The sequence below is a fragment of the Myiozetetes cayanensis genome, unplaced genomic scaffold (assembly GCF_022539395.1).
Source record: "Myiozetetes cayanensis isolate MyiCay16 unplaced genomic scaffold, myiCay2020 scf10, whole genome shotgun sequence".
NCBI lineage: Eukaryota > Metazoa > Chordata > Aves > Passeriformes > Tyrannidae > Myiozetetes > Myiozetetes cayanensis.
In genome coordinates this window covers 6,775,813-6,794,986 of record NW_026086605.1, presented here as the reverse complement: position 1 = coordinate 6,794,986, position 19,174 = coordinate 6,775,813, and the positions used below count along the sequence as shown (strand labels likewise).

At 45.7% G+C, this 19,174-nt stretch overlaps 1 protein-coding gene across 2 annotated transcripts in view; it reads right to left on the bottom strand.

Annotated features, from left to right (window-relative positions):
• INPP5A (inositol polyphosphate-5-phosphatase A) overlaps positions 1–19,174 on the bottom strand; it is a 188,897-nt gene that overhangs the window by 121,597 nt on the left and 48,126 nt on the right. For both annotated transcript variants that reach the window (XM_050335517.1, XM_050335526.1), the window contains exons 3-4: positions 12,262–12,362; positions 11,620–11,707 (exon numbers count right to left, since the gene is read on the bottom strand). In XM_050335517.1, coding sequence (XP_050191474.1) covers positions 11,620–11,707; positions 12,262–12,362 — 189 coding nt within the window. The remainder of the gene's footprint in view (positions 1–11,619; positions 11,708–12,261; positions 12,363–19,174) is intronic.

Genomic DNA, 19,174 nt, shown 5'->3' with positions numbered 1-19,174 from the left:
GATGGGTCAGGTTGGAAAGCACCACAGTTGAGTCATTTGGTCCAACCTCCTCCTCAAAGCAGGGTCATCCCAGGGCGCACTGCACAGGACTGCATCCAGACACAAACCTTCTCCACTACACCTGCAAGGTGAAAGAGGCACAACCTGAACAGCCAGACTGGAAGGACACCAGTTGCACAAGCTCATCCAAACACCACAGGCAAACCTGTTCTCCCCAACAGCCAAGGGCACTTTACCCCCACAACACTTCTGGCAGGAAGGGATCCTGCACAGGACACAGGTACTGGGCTGGGAAGGGTTTGCAGGTTAGCCAGGAGTAATGTCCAGCTGTGACAACGTTCAGGACGATTTTGCTTCATTCAGAAATCAGATTTTACATCTCTCTCTTTTATCTGGAAAAGGTGGAAGAGAATGAAACCAACCCAAAACTCTTTTGCACTTAGATACTACACAAGCAAAGGAAGGGAATGGATAACAATCCTTCCTTCCCAACCACGACGGCTACCACAAACCTCTGGAGCCCTGGTATTTATCCTGTTTATTCAAAAAAAATGACTACGATCAGGAGGCTTTTGGTTTGCTACACATTTATTTATGTTAATAAATTACTGCAAAATAGCAACCTAGATTCAGGGTAAAGGCCATAATTGAGACACAAAGCTATTCCTGTACAGTGAGCCACTGCAAACAGCAATATTTGGAATTGTTTGGACAGAGGCAGCAGACTCTCAGCCAGACTTCACAAGCAAAAATCACTAAATTTGTCAAAGTGACTAAACCCCACATTTCCATCTTTTCCTCTTTTGTTTCATATGCTTTGCATGTCAGACAAATTATCAGGAAAATACTCCTTGTGTGACATTTCATTGCTTAATGCTTTACTGGTGCAGTAAAACAAGACAACTGCTGAAATTATAGGAAAATAAATTTGTAATTTCTTCCTCATTTAGCCATTTTTGAAGCTCGTGTATAGGAAAGTCATTAATGTTATGTCCTCCTATCGATGTTCCAAGCCTTTCAAGGCATAACTAATGTTTTTTCTATACTCTTCCATGTGGCCAGTTAAATTAGACACATTATTTCTGTGCTGTTAGGGAACACTGATCAATAGACACTTGGAAAGCCCTCTAAAACTGAGTGGAAACACTTCCTCAGTGTCAGAGGGCTCTAGTTTGGGTCTGTATGCTGTGAACAGTGCTAAGTGTGACAGAGCAGTGAGCGTGTCTGAGGCATTTCCCCGCTCCCATCTAAACCTCCCAATGCTCATGGTTCACTGAGGTGCTGCTTGGTGCTCACTGGGCCTCTGTCACTGGCTTCTCTCCCTGGGAACGGCTCCACTACTGAAATCCATCTGCTCCTGCCAGCACAGCCTGAGGTTTCAGCCCAGCTCCACCTCGCTCAGAGCTGCACAGGTCCTTATTCACCATTTTTCCCTTGGAAGCTGGGCTGCTCGCTGCCTTTCACATCAACAGCCATATCCTGAGATATGAGCAGGTGCCATAACACAATTCCACCTCTTGCTCCTGTTCATTTGTGTTTAACTGTGAAATAACACATGCATTCCCAGCCTTTCCACAGTGCACAGCTTGTGAGCTGCACAGTGAAACCCGACTGGCACAAGATGTTCACAGACAGGGAGTGAGAAGCCTCATGGATTGCTTTCTTTTTGGCTACAAATGCTGCATTATAACATAATTTCAAACACTAATAAACCCATTAGTTTCTATCACTAAACACAATACATCTGATTTTTCTGTAGTCATGCTGCTGTTATTTAAGAATTAATTCAGTGCCTCAGACAAACACATTAGCAAGTGCCTTAAGCAGCATTTCATAATTTCTTAAGCAATTATTTTCACATTTTCCAATCTCACATCTTTTCTTGAAAGCCAGAACTGTTCCAAATCAAACATTTTGTCAGACAAACCAAATTCCTCACACGCATTACTTGAAAGAGTTGATATTAACATTATGGCTCTGCTCGAGCAATGTGTAACCGGCCCTGCCCTTCACCCAACCACGTACAAATGCAAACAAGATTTCTGACTGCACCATACCTTAGGGTTTTTTTTAATTGTAGAAAGACAAAACTTAGCAACTAGGCCCCAAAATTTGTGAAGGGGATCCATGTGGGGCTTTGCAAACTTCAAATTAAAGCATTTACTATATTATTTGTGTCAGATCCTCAGTTATTTCAGCAGATAACACCATTTTTCATTACCATTCCTTCTGTTCTATTAAATTCTCAACATCCTCCTGAGCACCTGGCAAACCTTCATGCAAAACATCCTTGAGTCCTCGGCCCTTGAGAGGACCACACATGCTCCTGGCCTTGCTGGCCAGTGCCATGGGCACAGTCCTGATGGGCACTGGGGGCAACGGGCAGGGGTGCTGAGCAGAGCCCCACAGCCCAAGGAGAGGGCTGGGAGGACACCCTGTGTCTCAGAAGGGAAGGATTAGGTTTGAGCAGCGGGAATCCCTGTGCTCAGGGAGGGGATGGATGCCACGATCAAAGCCGTGAGCCTCATGCCTGTACCAGGGCAGTCTCTCCCACGCAGAGCCCACTCCCAGCTCCTCTGCTGAGGAGGTTTCCTTCCTTTCACCTCTGGAAGATTTGCTGTACTCTTGGACTGCAAAGAAACTTTACTAAACTGAAAGGTCTGAAAACAGGGCTTGAGTTCCATTCACAGTATGTGAAAAACGTCTATTAACCACGTTTCCCCTCAAAATTTTTTACTGTTTGCATGCAACAGATTTATGTATTAAACTGAACTATATTTATTCTTCAAGAGTGGATTAAGAAGAATAAATTTCAGTATTAGGTACTATAAAATGGGAAAATAGCTAAATAAAACTTAAGAACCACCATGCAAAAAGCAGGCAACAAGCCCTAAGCTGCCAAGGACTCCAAGTTAAAGCCTTGGGAATATCTCTGCAGTATCGCTGGACTGTCAAAAGCAGAGTTGTCAAACAAATGGCAGATGATTGAGAAGATTTACTGTTTGAGGTATGTGTTGAGCCAACCAGTAACTGCTTCATAAATCTCTGGACAAATTACTTTAAGAACATACAATAATTAAATATGCAGCGAGGCAGAAACAAACAAAAATGCCAAACGCTCCTGCACTGGAACAGGAGCAGCTCTGCTCCATCCACGGCCCACGGCAGTGCTGCAGTTCACCTGCTGCCCAGCACTGGCCCAGCAGTGGGAGCTGCCCATTTCAAGTATTTCAGCAGATTTGTAAATGGATAGGTTTCTACAAAACCAGGTTATAGTCATTCCTTTATAAATAATCTCACCTTTTTCTAACCATGCAGCCTGTTGCACAACTGCAGGGTGAAATTCCGAATATCAAATCCACAGTTGACAGAAAATACAATTCCATATAGCCTGTAAATCCATAGCTGATACAAACAGAATAACGATTCTCTGGATAAAGAAGCTGCTTTATCGCCAATTTCCTCAGCAGCAGCACATTTGTAAACAACAGAGATTGACCCAAGGTTGCATTATTGGGCTACTGATCTGTGAAATCCCTCACTGTTTTGTAATTATTCCTCCTCTTCCAATTATATAGAAGTGTCAGAAAACAGGTGGAAGATAAGCCATGAAATTCCTCCCAGCAAGAACTCTGTCACTATCTTAAAAGATTTGTTTTAAAAATGCATAGAAAAGACAAGTCAAAACCAGAAGAAGGTTTAACTTTGGAAACACCTTTCAGATCCTATTTCCCATCCAGAGGAGATTGGAAGCGATTACCTGACAGACAACTTAGTTCCCTAAGAAATTAAGTGGGAGATTTCATTTCAGGTGGTTGTAAATACATGTCCATGTCACAGAATGACAATACTTCTACAACCATTTTTCCAGGGCTTTGTCAGAAGCTGTAGGATTAACTTCGACATTCACCAGCTCCCTTCATGAACTCGTTTTTTTCAATTAAAAAAGACAAAAGCTAATGAAGAGGTCAAACTTCATGATGCACATTTCAAAAAGCTCCCAACCGTGTATTTCATCAAAACCCCTCAAAAAGCAGGAGGCTGTAACAGGAAGAGATTCCAGGTTATAATGAACCAGATGAAGATGAACACGATGAGGCAAGAGCTGCTGGAAGATGTGCAGAAGCAGTGAAGTCTCCACCGAGTGGTACCAGCCCCGATTCCTGACAGGCACTGCCACCACGAGGCTCTATCGTGCTTTGCATTGCTTGTATTTCCTACAAATGGGCTTTAAACTCTCATTTTTCCATTTCCCTTTGGCTAACACATACACCTCACCAGAAGCACTTCTCTGCATGGCTGTAGCTCTGCTTTTGGAATTTTAGGGGCCTTTATGAGGAAGAATAGCATGTTTTTCAAACAGTTTCATTCTTTTTCTTCTACCTAGGAGTGGAGTTTGCAGAAAGTAAAGAGTACACAAATACCCAAGAAGCAAATACCTGAGTGCTCTGATGCCAGCCCTCCACCCTGGAACCCTCTCACTGCCACCAGCCTTACAGCCTTACACAGCTCCCACACGCTGGAGTGCCAACAAAAAAACTACCAAAGAACTGGCAGAGTAAGATTTGTTTAAAAATATTTATACTAATTCATTTCTTAGGGGAAAAAACACAAAACAACAATGAGGCAGAGGGAAGTGTTTGCTCAGGAGTGATGTGGGAGGCTGGTGATGACAGAACACTTGCAGGTTTCTCACATGTGCCTTAGAAAGGAGTCTGGACTTTTCTCCATCCCAGAAGATTGTTCACTGGATGAACCCCACAGGAGTTAATTTGAGAAGAGTCTGACTGAGACTCCTGGTTCCTTCTGTGGTATCACTTTCCCTCGCAGGACAGCCCCATCCCCACCTCTTCTCTGCTAGGCACTGCTGCTGCCACCCACTCAAACAAATTTCTACTTCACTGGATTGGCATAATTTTCACAGATAGCATTATAAAAACAAACACTGACTCAAAACAGAACTCCATGGAAAGGAGAGGAAGGAAAAAGGAGAAGGTGGAAACAGGCTCCTGTGAGTACCAGATGAAAACTCAAATCAAGACTACAGTAAACAGAAAAGCAAGAAAACACACTCCAAAGCCTCCCGTTGAGCAGCAAGCCACAGTGACAGACAGGGACACACCTGAGACTGTGATCGACATCCCAGTGGCAGCAGAGCCCTTCCCTGGCCTCCCCAGAGCCAGAACTGCCTGTGTCCCAGTGGGGGCTGAGAGGAAGGACACACTCCATGTGTTTGAGTGTCCACACGTGCCCTGACAGTCCCTGAGCAGCAAGTGCCCAAACGTGCTCTCACACTCCAGTGGCACTGTGTATCCCACTGCGCCCTCACACTCCAATGGCACCACGTGTCCCAGTGTGCCCTCCCAGCTGCAGTGTGGGGTCCCAGCAGGCTGCCCTGGAGGGTCCAGTGCCCAACTGGCTGCCACGGGCACCCCAGCACTGCAGTCTGGTGCTCCAGCTCCATCTCCTGGGGAAATCCTGCCTTTCTGCAAAGCCTGGACATTCTGTAAAACTGTTAATGAAGAAGCAGGCTGAGAACTCATCAGGCATGTGAATTCCCCCAATATTCAATTCAATTACATCTCTCTTCCTAAATCATCTTTTTTACTTAACCAAACTCGAAATTGCCAGAGCTAATAAGCTCAGGAGAATCACTGTACACCATCCATTTCTGGGAACAGGCCGATATTTTCTAGGACCCATTAATAACTATGACATGATTTATGTACAAGATAAATTCATTTCAATTTCCTTTTTCAATTAATGGCCAATTATTCGAACTCGGCTCAACCAAAAATATTACTCAAGTATCATTAATCTAACAAAAATTAACTTTACTATTCTCTCAGTAATGAGCAGATATAATTTTAAGGTAAAATAACACACTTGAATAGCATGTTGTCCACCTGTATTTTTAGGACCACTGCTCCCCACCAGAGCCCCCCATCATACTGGCTCAGGTTACTGCTATTAAGCATAATGACTGGAACAAAGCTCTGTCCCAGATGCTGCTGCAGGCCACCAGAGTTTTATCTACCCCAGTGTAAGAGACATTTTACGTTAAAACAAAACTGCTGGTACAGAGTACGTGAAGTCAAAACAATCAAGGGGAAAAAAACCAAAAAGCACAACCTTTTCCTACACACCCTGGCAGTGCCCAGACTCTCTTTACGTTAACTGCTCCCACAGGATTGTGTCTCCTGCCCCCGCAGAGGAGCACCGGGCACTGCTCAGCCGCCGGTCCCCATCCTGCCTGGGGACAGGATGCCACCTGGAGCAGGGACAGGGGCTGGATGGGAGCGCCCCAAAGTGCAGCATGGGGCCTGAGGGATGTGCAGCCCCCAAGGATCTGTGATGGCAGGACACCCACACTGACTGACCGATGCCTCTACCACCTTCAGCACCCAAAACCCTCTCTGCCTCCGCAACCCGAGCGCAGGTTTGGCAGGGGTGGGGACAGAAAGCCTGGCAGAAAAAGGCCTGTTACTGCTGTATTCTCCATTTGTATCCCATCTTTGTCCACCTCCAAGGTGGTTATTGAAGGGAAGTTTCATTTCAGTCACTATCTTACCAAACCTGTCCTTTGGAAGCAGGGAGCTGTGTGAGCACAGCAGCCTCTCTGCCTTCGATCCACCGGTACCAGAAGTACAAAATCCAAAAATGTCAGAAATGGTGGTTTCAAAAAACGTCTTTTCCAAAAATTGTCTTCTGGTTTAATTTCAATAAAACTCTGCTATGCAATGAGCTAATTGCAGTGCACTGCACCCTGACTAAGAGGAGGAAGCTGGAACTTCAGCACATCACACGTAGGTAGAGGCCCAATGGCTCTTTGTTCACTGCAAGGTCACCTCTGGGGCTGAGCAGGCAGACAGGCAATGAAGGATTCTGCTTATTTCTTAAAAACAAACCTACATTGGGAAGTAAAGCAATTACCTCACTGGGCTGATGCTCCTAGACATCAGCTAAGGGCCGTCCCGACCACACAGCTCCCAGTGCGCTCATGGAACACTCGAGGCAGCAGCTGGTGACCAGCTCGCTCTTGGAGGTCTGGTTTGCCAGGACCCTCAGGATTGACTTGATGCACTGAAGATTCTCTCTCAACCTACACAAACACCTGCTGTGTTCAACACAGCAAGGAGGTTTAAGCTACACAGGGGGTTGCTCTGCTTTCTCTGAACCATGAAAAAGAAAAAAAGGCATTTCCTAAACAATATAAAACCTTAACTGAGTACTCCAGAAATCAATAAATATGGGGCACCAACCAAACTAGATTTTATCTAATTACAGTAAAAATGTCACCGATTATACTGATATGTTTTCATACAAAAATGGTTATGGATTTGATGAAAACATCAACATATTCCTGGCTGCTATTCAGCTTCAGTATGAATGTTCTTATTCCAGAATAAAAACCCCTTATTTACCATTAACTTGGCCTATTTCAGAAGTATCGAAAAGTAGAAGTTCAACAAACCCAACTATTTTTGAGTAACTCTTCAGATAGAAGAGTTCGAGTAACTCTACACATAGAAAAGTGCCAAGATTTATAATTTACCCCTTACATGAACTATACCAAGTACAATAAAATTAACAGAGAATGTAAATAATGAGATGTTGGGAAAAATCAATACAACTGCAAAGATCTGCTTTATTAAGAATGAAGTCCATTGGTTGTAGTGACAAACAAATAAAAGCTATGTACTGAATTTCTCAGCTTCTCGGCCTTGTTTCACTCTTCTTATTTCTGTCTTCCCTCTTCACTAACTGTACATTCTCTGATAGCAACCAAGATCTACCTCCTAGGTAAATTATATATGACAAAAGAAAGTATCATCCGTCCACACTCGTTTGCCATCGGTATTTGCAGTCAGAACTGGGACAGCAGCAGAGCTGCCGGTTCAGTTAATCTGAAATTTCTGGGAAGCCCTCGTTAGGCCTGCAGGGGCTGTCACCCACCAGCCTCATCTGTAACTGCTGGGAGCTCTCCAGCACTGCCACCTTCCCAGAGCTGACAGGCATCAGCTCTACTGCAGCCAAGAGATTAATCTTCAGGTCATTTTTAAATCTGATAAAGCTGCGTGTCTCCGAAGCGTGACACAAGCTGCTTCATCCCTGTGCTCCCTGTGACACCTCAGCTGCTCCCAAGGCCTGGCCTTAACCAAAGCCTTGGGGCAGGAGTTGCTGTCCAAAGCTGCCTCCCACCAGACCCCAACCCTCAGAGCCTGCAAGCTGAGCTTATCCCTGGGACACAGTCTTGCCATCCCAGCACCTTCCTTGGCCACGCACTCACTGCTCAGCCTGGAGGTTACTTTGTGCATGAATTTAGTAAGTTTTGAGTGGAACAAAATCCCACACTGCTGCATCCTGTTGCCATTCCCAGCAGAACAAACCCAACCCACCAAAGCTCAGTTCTCTCCCTCGTCGCGACTCCTCCTCCTCTTCCCACAAATCCAAAACCCCAAACCAGTCACTCCTACACCAGATTTGGTATATGTGACCATAAATGACAAATTCTGATATTAAGCTTTATGTCTGGGATTATGCCAAACAAACCACTTTGATCCTTAATATGCACTGAGTTATTGAAGTTTTTTAAACCAAATGATTCCACTAGAGACACCTCCTTACCACACTGGGCTGTTATTTCTCGTGTGGAACTCACTCCCTGTGCTCCTGTGAGCCAGAGACAGAAGCTTTGTGCTGAAGGGACAGGTTGCTGACAGTGCTGTCTCAGACCTCCCTGTCAGTCCTATTGCAGGCAAACTGAGTAACTGTGGGCAGCAAAGTCTGGTTTAGCATTGCAGGAGCCAAGCCAAGGAAAGCCTTACAGAGGAAGTGATGCCAAAACTTCTAGAAAAGGGGATGTGAGAGCAGCAGGGCTAAAGGTTAACCAAACTGCAACTGCTTGGGTTTCTCCCTTTCTCAAGAAAATTATACAACAATATATGTGATAAATGTTTATATTTCAGAGACAGAGAGGTAATAATATAATAACAACAAGGCCACCGTCTGTTGCCAAGTCTACGCCTTAGAAGGGATGGAAAAAAGCCCACAGAAGTTACAGAACTCTGCAAACACAACTAATGAGGAAACAAGTAGATGCATGACATCGTGCAAGCCAAACCACACTGGAGATAAGACCAAAACTTTACCCTAAATGGACACACCACATGTGAAATCCCCACTCAGACCGTCACCCTGTGTGTAAGTGACACACGCTGAGCAGAGGAGCTGGAGAACTGCCAGCCCAAAGCATGTGTGTAAAACACCACTTCTATGAATCTTTAATTCCTGACAGCAGTTGCAGGAACTGTGTATGAGGACTGTCAGCATTCAGTGCCAAAGAGCAGCCTCCAAGAAGTCAGAATTTCAAGGAGCTCGGTATGAAGGTGCATCCTCTCTCCTTTCTAGGTTTTTGGGCTTTGGTTCCAAGCCACTACTACTACAGTGGCACACAGGGGAGTGTTTTATGCTCCTCTCAGTGTACTATCCTCTCAGTGACAGTAACACAAAACATCACTGAATTCATCTTTTAGGTTTTCCCTTTTCCACACTGAGTTGATTCAGCTCTGAAAGGTTCTTACAGGTTGAAAACAACAGACAGAAAAAACCCAGAAACATCATTCCATGATCTATGATCTTTTCACTGTGCTTTTAAAAATGATGATGCAAGACTTAGATCCCAGAACATCCGTGCTGCCTAATCAGATCCCAGAAAACCCACGTTGCCCAACTGGATCCCAGAATACCCATGCTGCTTCGCCTTGTCTGCACAGATGCAAAATCACTGTGTTTCCTACACTCCTTCTCCACTAGCTCCACCTTCAGGGGTCACATTCCTCCTTGAATGACAGCACTGCACCAGGAGCTTGCTTGAGTCTGTCACCACAACCTGTAAGTTTTTTCTAGAGTGCTCCCTCCCCAGCAGTTCATCCAAAGGCAATTTAAACAAATAATAATAACAGGTGTTTGATTACATTGTTTTCCATGGAAAATAATATTGGTAGATGCAGTCTTCCCTTCCCCCTTTATTGAATATGTTGACAGAACTTTCTTTCCAGGAAGGCCCAGCTGTAATAAATGAAGAATTAGAAGAAAAAAATATGCAAAGTAGTACTTATGACAGGAAAGGGATAAATATTAAGGTGGTTGGGGGATACTGCAAGAAAACACAATGCCTAGAAAATAATGCTGGTATGTGAAACAAGAAAGCACATTATTTCTTGAACTGGGAACTTTGCAAAATTCAGAGTTCTTCACAGGGACACAAATAGCACATACTCTATGACAGGTATTCCTGTCAGCTTCTGTAACAGCCTTTTTATCCACCATAGTGGCATCAAAAATAAATGTATCTAATGCTAAATAAAATAACTTCAATGCTATGAAGTACTGTGATCATCTTTAAAAAAAAGGTGCAGTTTGTTATAGATTGCGTTAGTTTTCTATGCTGTTTCCCAAATTAGGATCACAGAAAAGTCTCAGCTGGAAGGTACTTCTGGACCTCCCCTGGCTGAAGGTTGATCAGGTAATGCAGAGGCCCTGGCAGCTCCCCTGCCCACACCAGGAAACACCTACTGCAGGACCCTCTAGGGTTTCTGCTCGAGCGTGGGTTTATTTGGATGCAGCTCTGACCTGTGAGTGACTCCAAAACATGCAGCTCTGTCCTACTGCCCTTCACCTACTGGCACTTTCTGAAACCTTCAGAGGACAGTTTCCACGTTACTGGCTGAGGCTTGTCCCACTAAGGCTCAGTAAAGCTGATAATCTTGTTTCTCTCTTCTCTGATGAGCAAGAGAAAATAACACTGACGTCACTCCTCCAGTTCCACGCTAGCTAGGCTTCTAGCCAGAGTCATTAAAAAAAAAGGAACAAATAAGAACCAGGTTCTTATTCCCCAAACGTATATGCCTCTAAGCTGGAGTTTTTGTGGGTGCCAGGGGATGGTTGTTCCTTGTCCCAGCTGTGTCTCAGGCACTGTCTTTGGCTGCTGGGCAGCACCACCTTCAATGTCAGAGAGAGCCCAGAGGCACTGGGGAGCCAGGCTCCTCCAAGGAGTATCCTGGGGGAGAAGCAAATTGCTGCCCTGGGGAGAAGGCAGATGTCACTATTCACCTCCAAAGGGCTGTTCTTTCCTGTGCAACCCAGCAGCGACCACTTGGACAAAGAGCAGATGTGTTGGCACAACACACAGCCCTGGCGATGGCCACGCGAGCCCTTCTGCTCTGCAGGGAAGGCAGCCCTGCACACACAGATTTCCAAGTACCTAAACACCACTCGTCACCAGCTCATCGCTGGCACCACCTCACACTGCCAGACACTGTCAGACTCTGGAATGGGAGGTGACTCTGAGCCAGCAAGGTTAGTTTTTGGAGGAAGAAAGGCCTTTGACGATCATCTTAAACAAAAGACTGCACATGTGATATTCTACTTCTTTTAGGTGGATGCACCTCTGTGAGACCAGCACATACACATTCCATGGAGTGGAGTTCCAACACTCTTAGTAAAGATGTAATCATCGTCAGGATGGAAACAGCTTATAGCCCCCACGGGTCAAAACCCCCTAATTGAAGAAATTCACCTTCAGTTGAACTAAACTTGTGAAACAAAGAAATTTACCGTGAAATGCTCCTGTGATTTGTAGTTCTCATCCAGGTAAACTCGAGCTCTGTTGTAGTCTTTCATTGCATCACTTGATAACAATTCTCTGAAAGAGAAAGAAGACGTTGAACATGTAAAGGGAGGTGCAATGGTACTGCATTGCCTTGGCATTGCTCTATGCTGTGATGTCCCTGGTATCACTCAAAGGAACTCCTGGGGAAAATGCCAACGGACAGAAGTGTCCCTGGCACAGCCACCTGCCTGGACGCTCCAAAGCTCCCCTCCAGAGCACCAGCACCTCTGACGTGGATCGTGAGTTCCCCAGCGCCGTTTGGACGCGGCTGGGCAGGACGCGGGCCACCGACGCCCACAAAACTCGGCGGATTTGGGCGATTTGTGCTGGAGACCCCAGGGTCTCAGCGTCACCCCCTCCCAGCCCCGGGCCCGCCGCTGCAGCGCCGCCCGCCGCCCGCAGAGGGCGCGCGCGGTCCCGGCTCATCCCCGCACGCCCCCGGTTCGTTCCCGTCTCCCGGGGATTTGGAGGCGATCAGTCAAAACATTCCCGGGGGAGCTCCGCGGTTCCGCCACCGACTGATCGCTCCTGCCCTCGTCCCCGGCCCCGGGCCCGGGGGCGCCCGGCCACGACCCCCCGACACTTACTTCACGAACTTGTCCACGTGAGACATGGAAGCTTCGTAGTTTTTCCCTCCGAATTCTTGACAGTGTAAAGCCATGAAGTGGGGTTTGTGTGCATGGACGACCTGGAACAGAGAGAAAAAGCCAGTTTTAACACAGCATGAACGACACATATCCAGGTGTGTCCCCTGGATGGGGAGGGCTGGCAGCTGCTACCTGAGAGGTAACTGGCACAACAGCAATAAGCAGCAAGGGGAGCATCATTTGCTTCCACATAAAAGAGTCATAATACACAGTAATTATCTCAAGTGTTCTAAGTTAATATTTTCCTCTTTAAACTATAAATTAGTTCCTAGGGATTTATAATACAAATAAACTCGTTCAACTCCCCTCAAAGAGGAGCTGATGTCATTAAGATGATCAAAACCTCTCCTTGTCCGGGAGGTGGAAGAGTTCAAACACCTCAATTAAACTGTTAAGTGGGTTTCTTTCCACTTTTACAAAATTTCCCAATGCTGATTAGCTGCTGTGTTTGATATTTTTATTTACGGAGTATCTTATTTACGAAAGTATTTAAATACCACACACACTATGGTACACACACACACATCGAATACAGGAGGCACAGAAATCCATCACGCTATTCCAGGTGTTAGTCTCATACACTGCAAATATCTTAGGTACTAAACAGTCAGCACTAGGACACAAATACCCTACCAAAAACCTAGAATGCTTCTGTCTTCCATCGTGCATCAAATCAAATACACAGTGTTTATAAATTTGCTGCTGCTTTGAACACACATTCCATGTTAATCTGTCCTATGGAATTCTCTCTGTGCTGTCTCTATTCAGCACTTTAAACACCACATCTAAAATGTCTCTGTGTTGATATTGAGTCTCTACAATCTGTTTTCCACGTCTTACTGTGAATTAACAGACACAAGCTGCAGAACTACTTCCATTCTAAAAGCGAGCAGTCTGAAACAATAAATGATGCAAGCACACGGGGAGAGAACAACCTAAAATCCGAAACAGGATTCCCTTATTTCTGACAGGTGGCCCTGGGCAGTTCCAGCCAGCACAGCCCCACGCTGTCCCTGCAGCCATTGCGAGGAAGAACAGCTGGATCCCAACAGCTGCTCCCAGCACGATCACGAACCAGCTGCCCTGTGCAGGCCTTGGCTGCAGGCTCGGGTGCTCCACATGTGGGGGGCACAGCACCTCTCCCACTCCTGCTGGGGCAGAGCTGTGTGGGAGGTGGGCACGGGGACTGGAGAGCTCTCCCCTCAACACCCCCCAGGGAAGGACAGCTGACAAAACAAAGGGATTGCTTTCCCCTTGTACTCATTGCCTACCCTACAACTCTGAAAAGGCACAGACACAGTAAACCACTGCAGTCTTACTTTTAATTATGTAAATCAAAAGTGACTAATGTTACTGTTAAAAGGTCTTTTCTTGTTCCATGCCCCTGCCATGGGCAGAGACTCCTTCCACTAGACCAGGTTGCTCCAAGCCACATCCAAACTGGCCTGGAACACTTCTAGGGATGGGACACCTGAACTGGAAGTTGTGGATGTTTCTTTTAAACCACAGTAGAGAGAAATTTCCATTTGATCTGATGACAGAGTACAAAATCCCTCCTTCCCAACTGCACAAATAATCTCATCAGACAATCAAGCTCAAAGACAACGAACTAAAGATCAGCAAAATCCAAACCACAGCAGCTTAGCACTGAGCCAGAAGCAGTCACAGGGCCCTGCTCTGAGCTGGCACCTTCTCATGACAGCAGCAGAGCTGCCCCGCTCGGGGACGTGCTGTGGCAGGGAGGGCCCAGGCAGGAGACAGTGCCAGTCCTCTCGGGAGCACACGCCCATGTGCCCATCGGGCACAAGAGGGCAAGGTGACAGTCAGAGAGGTGTATCACCAGCTGGTGGCACATCCATCCTCAGGGACATCCCTGGAACACTGCTCTCCATCAGTGCCCGGAGCAGTCCCTGTCAGTGGGAGCAGCCAGGGCCAGCAGCAGAGGGGGCGGTGGGACAGCAGCCACAGGGTTCAGCGAGGAGAGGCCTGGCAGTGGCTCAAGCACACCAAAGCCAAGGGGAACCCAGAGTACCGCTGTGTCCAGGTCCCAGGGAATTACAGCATTGCCAGTCTACACTGGGTCAGCCTCGAGGATGGAGGGAATGTCCTGCTGTGTGCCTCGAGTGACTTCAGACAGTTACTTCCTCCTCTGTACCTCAGCTTCCCTGTCACTGAAACACATCTTGGCACTGACCTGCTCACTGAAGCACTCAGAGGAGCTGCTGTCAGTGTTACAGTATAAAGGGAAAAAGCAAGTACTCCCACTTAGGTGTTTGAGGGTCTTTGAGCACTTTCATTAGCTCATTAATGCTGGTCTTTGCAAAAAGGATATCAGAAATCTTGCTTAAAACAGATCATCACTGGTAGGGACCAGGAATGAGCCAGAGCAGGACCCAAAGGAAAATCTAATTAGAATAAACAAAACCAGCATGCAGGTGACAGACCAGGTGGCTAAAAAACTCCCTGAACCACAAGACATGATACCCAACTGGGAGATACATACTTCCCATAACTATGAAAGCTTAAGTAATACTAGTTGATTTTATAGGTTTACAAACAGCTAAGAGAAAGTTGCTGAGAAAGCATCCCTGTGCAGATGCTCCCTCCTTTCTTCCCAGGGTGCCTGCCCAAGGGACCACAGACAGCAGCCTGTCGTCACAGAGTGCAGCAGCAGTGAAGGACTATGGAGCACCCTTACTTTACCTGGTTGGTTCATTTTGTTCACTACCTGGAGAGAAATACTAACCAAACACAGCCCACGGAGTGGAACTTCAGAACAGAGCTCATCTGTGGTCCCCAACACAATGCCACCCCAATTCTCCATCTGCTTTATTGCTCCAAATCAGTTCTGGACTCTACATCCTGATCTCATCTACTTGGACAGCTCTATGAAGTTACCATCACCAAGCAGTTGTAATTATTTAATCTTGTAGTCCATCCACTCTCGCTGTTCCAGGGCAATGCACCCAGTAACACCAACTGTGGGCACAGCAGAACCAGCACCGTGTTACTCATTTTAACTACAACAAGTTTGCCTCAGTACGAGCTCTTCTTACACAGCTAATGAAACTAATGAACTGGTAAGACAAAAGTAAAATAAACAATTTCATGTAAGGTCTAGGCACAAACTATCTCGCATTCATGATCAGTCACAGGGAGCCCTGAATAGGGAAGTCCTGCCTTGGGAAAACACTGAAGAGCAATTCCACTGAGCTGCAGCAGCAACAGAACTCTGAACTGAGACACAGAACACAGGTTTTTTGGTTTGCATTTAAATCCTTGAGAACTTGAAATCACAGTGGGTATTAAAAAAACCCAAAGAAAACAAAACAAAGCAAAACAAACAAACAAACAAACAAAAATTATATTGATGAGGATATATCCACAGGGAAACAGCACTGGCTTAGTAGAGGTTGTCATGGCATTCCTTGCAGGTTAAGCCACTAAAGCATACCTGAATATTAGTTATGTCTTCTCATATAATAAAACTCCTCCAACTAAGAGCAAATTGGTTCCGCTTCATTACCTTTTACTAGTTTTCTACTCTTATGGAGAACAAACAGTACATAATAATGAGTAATGAATACTTCAGAGTAGAAAACTCCCAGTTGCCAGAGGTTAAAGATCATACATGAAACCAACATAAACACGTAATTTGCATTCGCAGCAGCACAACGTTTTTACCAAGTTGGGCATTATTCTCAATTTCTGGATACACAAAAATAGCATAAAGGAAGCCACAATCAGGAGTTATTTTGGGGAACGTGGGTAACTGAGCAAGATGCTCCAACATAGCCAAATGAATATAAAACTGGTGAAAAGCACAAACCTGACACCTTCCCACTGCTACAGGTCTTTGCCTGTTTTGGAGAGGGGATGGGGAGGTGACCCTGGCAGTGGGGGTGCCCTGGGCCCAGAGTGCCACAGGGCAGGGTGGGTCAGGGTCTCCTGGAGCTGGGACAGGAGCTGCCAGCCAGGCCTCCCTGGAGCGAGGGCACCAGAGCGAGGGCACCAGGCTCAGACCCCATTCAAGCAAGGCACAAGAGGAGCCTGAGCCTTCACTGCCCATACACAGGACTGCTCAAAAAACCTAACAAAGTATGAGCTTTGGCTTCCTTGTGAGCTGTGAAATATGTACAAGTCAATATATCACGTGTGGTCTCAAAGCAATCCAAGTCTTCACAATTTCTGTAAGTCTGAAGAAATAAAAAAAAGGCACCTTCCAGGGACTGCACACCCAGAGGCCTGTGGTGATGCCCCAGCAGCTCAGGTCCTCATCCCTACCCTGGACAGAGGCCATGGATTCAAACCAACCAGAAAACCCTCAAATGGCCCCACCTGAGGAAAAGCTTCAGGAAAGAAGAAACATCCACAACTTCCAGTACTCTGAGAAAGGGCCAAGACCTCAGCTCACAAGAGCTGCTGGGGGCTGCAACAGAGCTTTCTGGTTAATCACCTTCTCTAATAAAACAAACAGCATTAATTCCACTAAAATAATTAAGCAATAACCTTTGAGTGGCTGGGTGGGTTTTTGTTGTATTTGGGGTTTTTTTGTTTGGTTGGTTTGAGGGCTTTTTATTTGTTATTTTCTTCCTTCTTCTTTCTTTCTAAAGTAACACACCAAGTTCCCACGTGGCAATACCAAGATGACCTTTAGCTTTTAGGTAAACTCTTCACTTCTGTGTAACTACAAGTAAATGCTCAAAATACTCTCAAACACATCAGGCAACATGGAAAATTGCACTAGGGGAAAAAAGCCCTCTGCCTCCAGGCTTTCATCTAAAATGACCGTCTGCCACGAACACAACACAAAAGACTGTTACTAAAATTAGTGAAGGTTTGCAATAGCTCCAGCTCTTGAACTCTTCCTGCCCAGTGCAGCTGGAGAAAGGACAAGGTATGGGGAAGGAGGGGGTGAAAAGGAAAGAAAGCCCTAAGTAAATAAATAAGTCAATAAAAGTCCTTTCTCTGTGCTCCTACACATATTCACCCACACACACACACACTTGCAAACAGCTTCCTCTATGCTCTTGAAGCTTCTTGTTCCCCTGTACTTTTTCCTGTGCACTGACACAGAGGCTGTGAGCTGGGGCAAGGGCACTTTGCATGACTGGGACAAAATTCTTACACACACATTCTGTGAATATTCTCATTTGCACAACAGCTAGTTCATCAAATCATCCCATTTCTTGATAAGCACCAAACTCTTCCCCATCACAAATAAAATGCTCCAAACCACCTGTTCTCAGGCATTTTCCATTCTCCCCCAACAAACCCTTTCCCTCCTTGTTTCCAAGATAGGTTCTTGGGTAAGAGAATTTTTACTGGAAAGAGGACTAGAGTCCAAATTAAACTATTTCACACTCAAGTCTGACACCTCTTGCAAGCCACCAGTCACAGGAGAAAACACCCAAAGCAAGGACACTCCTGGCAGGCAAAGTGTCTTCTCTGCTCACCTCTACCTGATATTTAGCAAAACAGAAGCTTGGTGTTTGTTCTCCTCCTTTAAGCTCCTTTCCAACCCTTAACATTCTAGGACTCTATGAAATATCTGGGACTGAGTCCAGTTGAACTCCTGTTTCATTTAGTTTTACTCTTCCCTGGGGGAAAAGCAGCAACTAATAGCAAACTGGTAGAAAATTACACCTTAAATCCATTTTAAACTACCCAGTCAGCTGTCACCCAAATGAAGGCTCCACTTCTATAGGACTGCAGGTGGATGAATCCAAGGCAACCAGATCAGAGAGGACAACACCTCTCAGCTACATCCACTGTGCTGTCAGCTGGTGGCTCTCTGGGCTGGGAGCTGCTGCTAAAACCAGCTCTGAAAAGGTCTTTGAAAAAAATTTTTTTTCCTGTTTGTATTTCTTGGACAAACTGTTTAATTTAACAGGATTAGATCTTCCATATTTTTCATATTAATAACATAGGTTATTTGTAGATCGATGGCAGAAGTTTAAAAAATTTAGTATGTGACATTTTAATGTTATTTTAGCCCTCCATATGCTGCCATGTCCTCAGAAATGCATATGGCTTGTCAATCAGTGATAATACGTGACTTGTATTTACCCATCACAGCAATTAAAATCCCTTATTTTAATTTACTGGAACTTAAAAACAAGCCCCCAAAATGCTCTGTAACTGATACACCCTCTGACATCAACTGAAAAGACATTACAGATTTAATTTCTAGAAACATTTTAAACTAAGAGTAGTAATGGTGCTTCCTTTTCCGTGGAGAACATTTTGACTACTTACACAAGGACCTCATCCTCTGAAGTTATGCAAACTGCCCTGACACAACTACATATGCAAATTGAATTCCTCAGAAGAATGGAAAAAACTGTGGTCTGCGGTTTATCTGGTTTCAAGTTTACGAAGAAACACGAAGAGTCATTTTCCAGCGATGATGCTGAACCTCAGTTCGCAGGGTTTGTGCACAGAGCGTGTGGAACTACACACAGCAATCCCCCCCTGAAGCTGCACATTCACTGGGTCGCTCTGCAGCCCGAGCTAGGATGGTGCTGAGCGACTTTTGGTACAGCCACGTTCGTCTCTTCCCTAAGGAGCTTTTTGTCGAGTTTTGTTCCACTTCCTACTGCACGGGAGAGCGCGGTGTGAGCAGCCACCCTGTGCAGGGACGAGAGGGGAAGTAGGATAAGGGCCCGCATGGCACGGCTGGCTCTGACCACACACAGCACTGCTAGCCTTGTCCTGGCTACTCTTCCTCTCTTTTCAAAACACAGCTCTCAGGCTGCAGGGACAGAGGGCAGAGACGTGGAGGGGGAGAGGGGATGTTGCAGAGCCCCCACAGCTGAGGGACAGGCTCGGATCTGCCTCAGTGACACTTTCC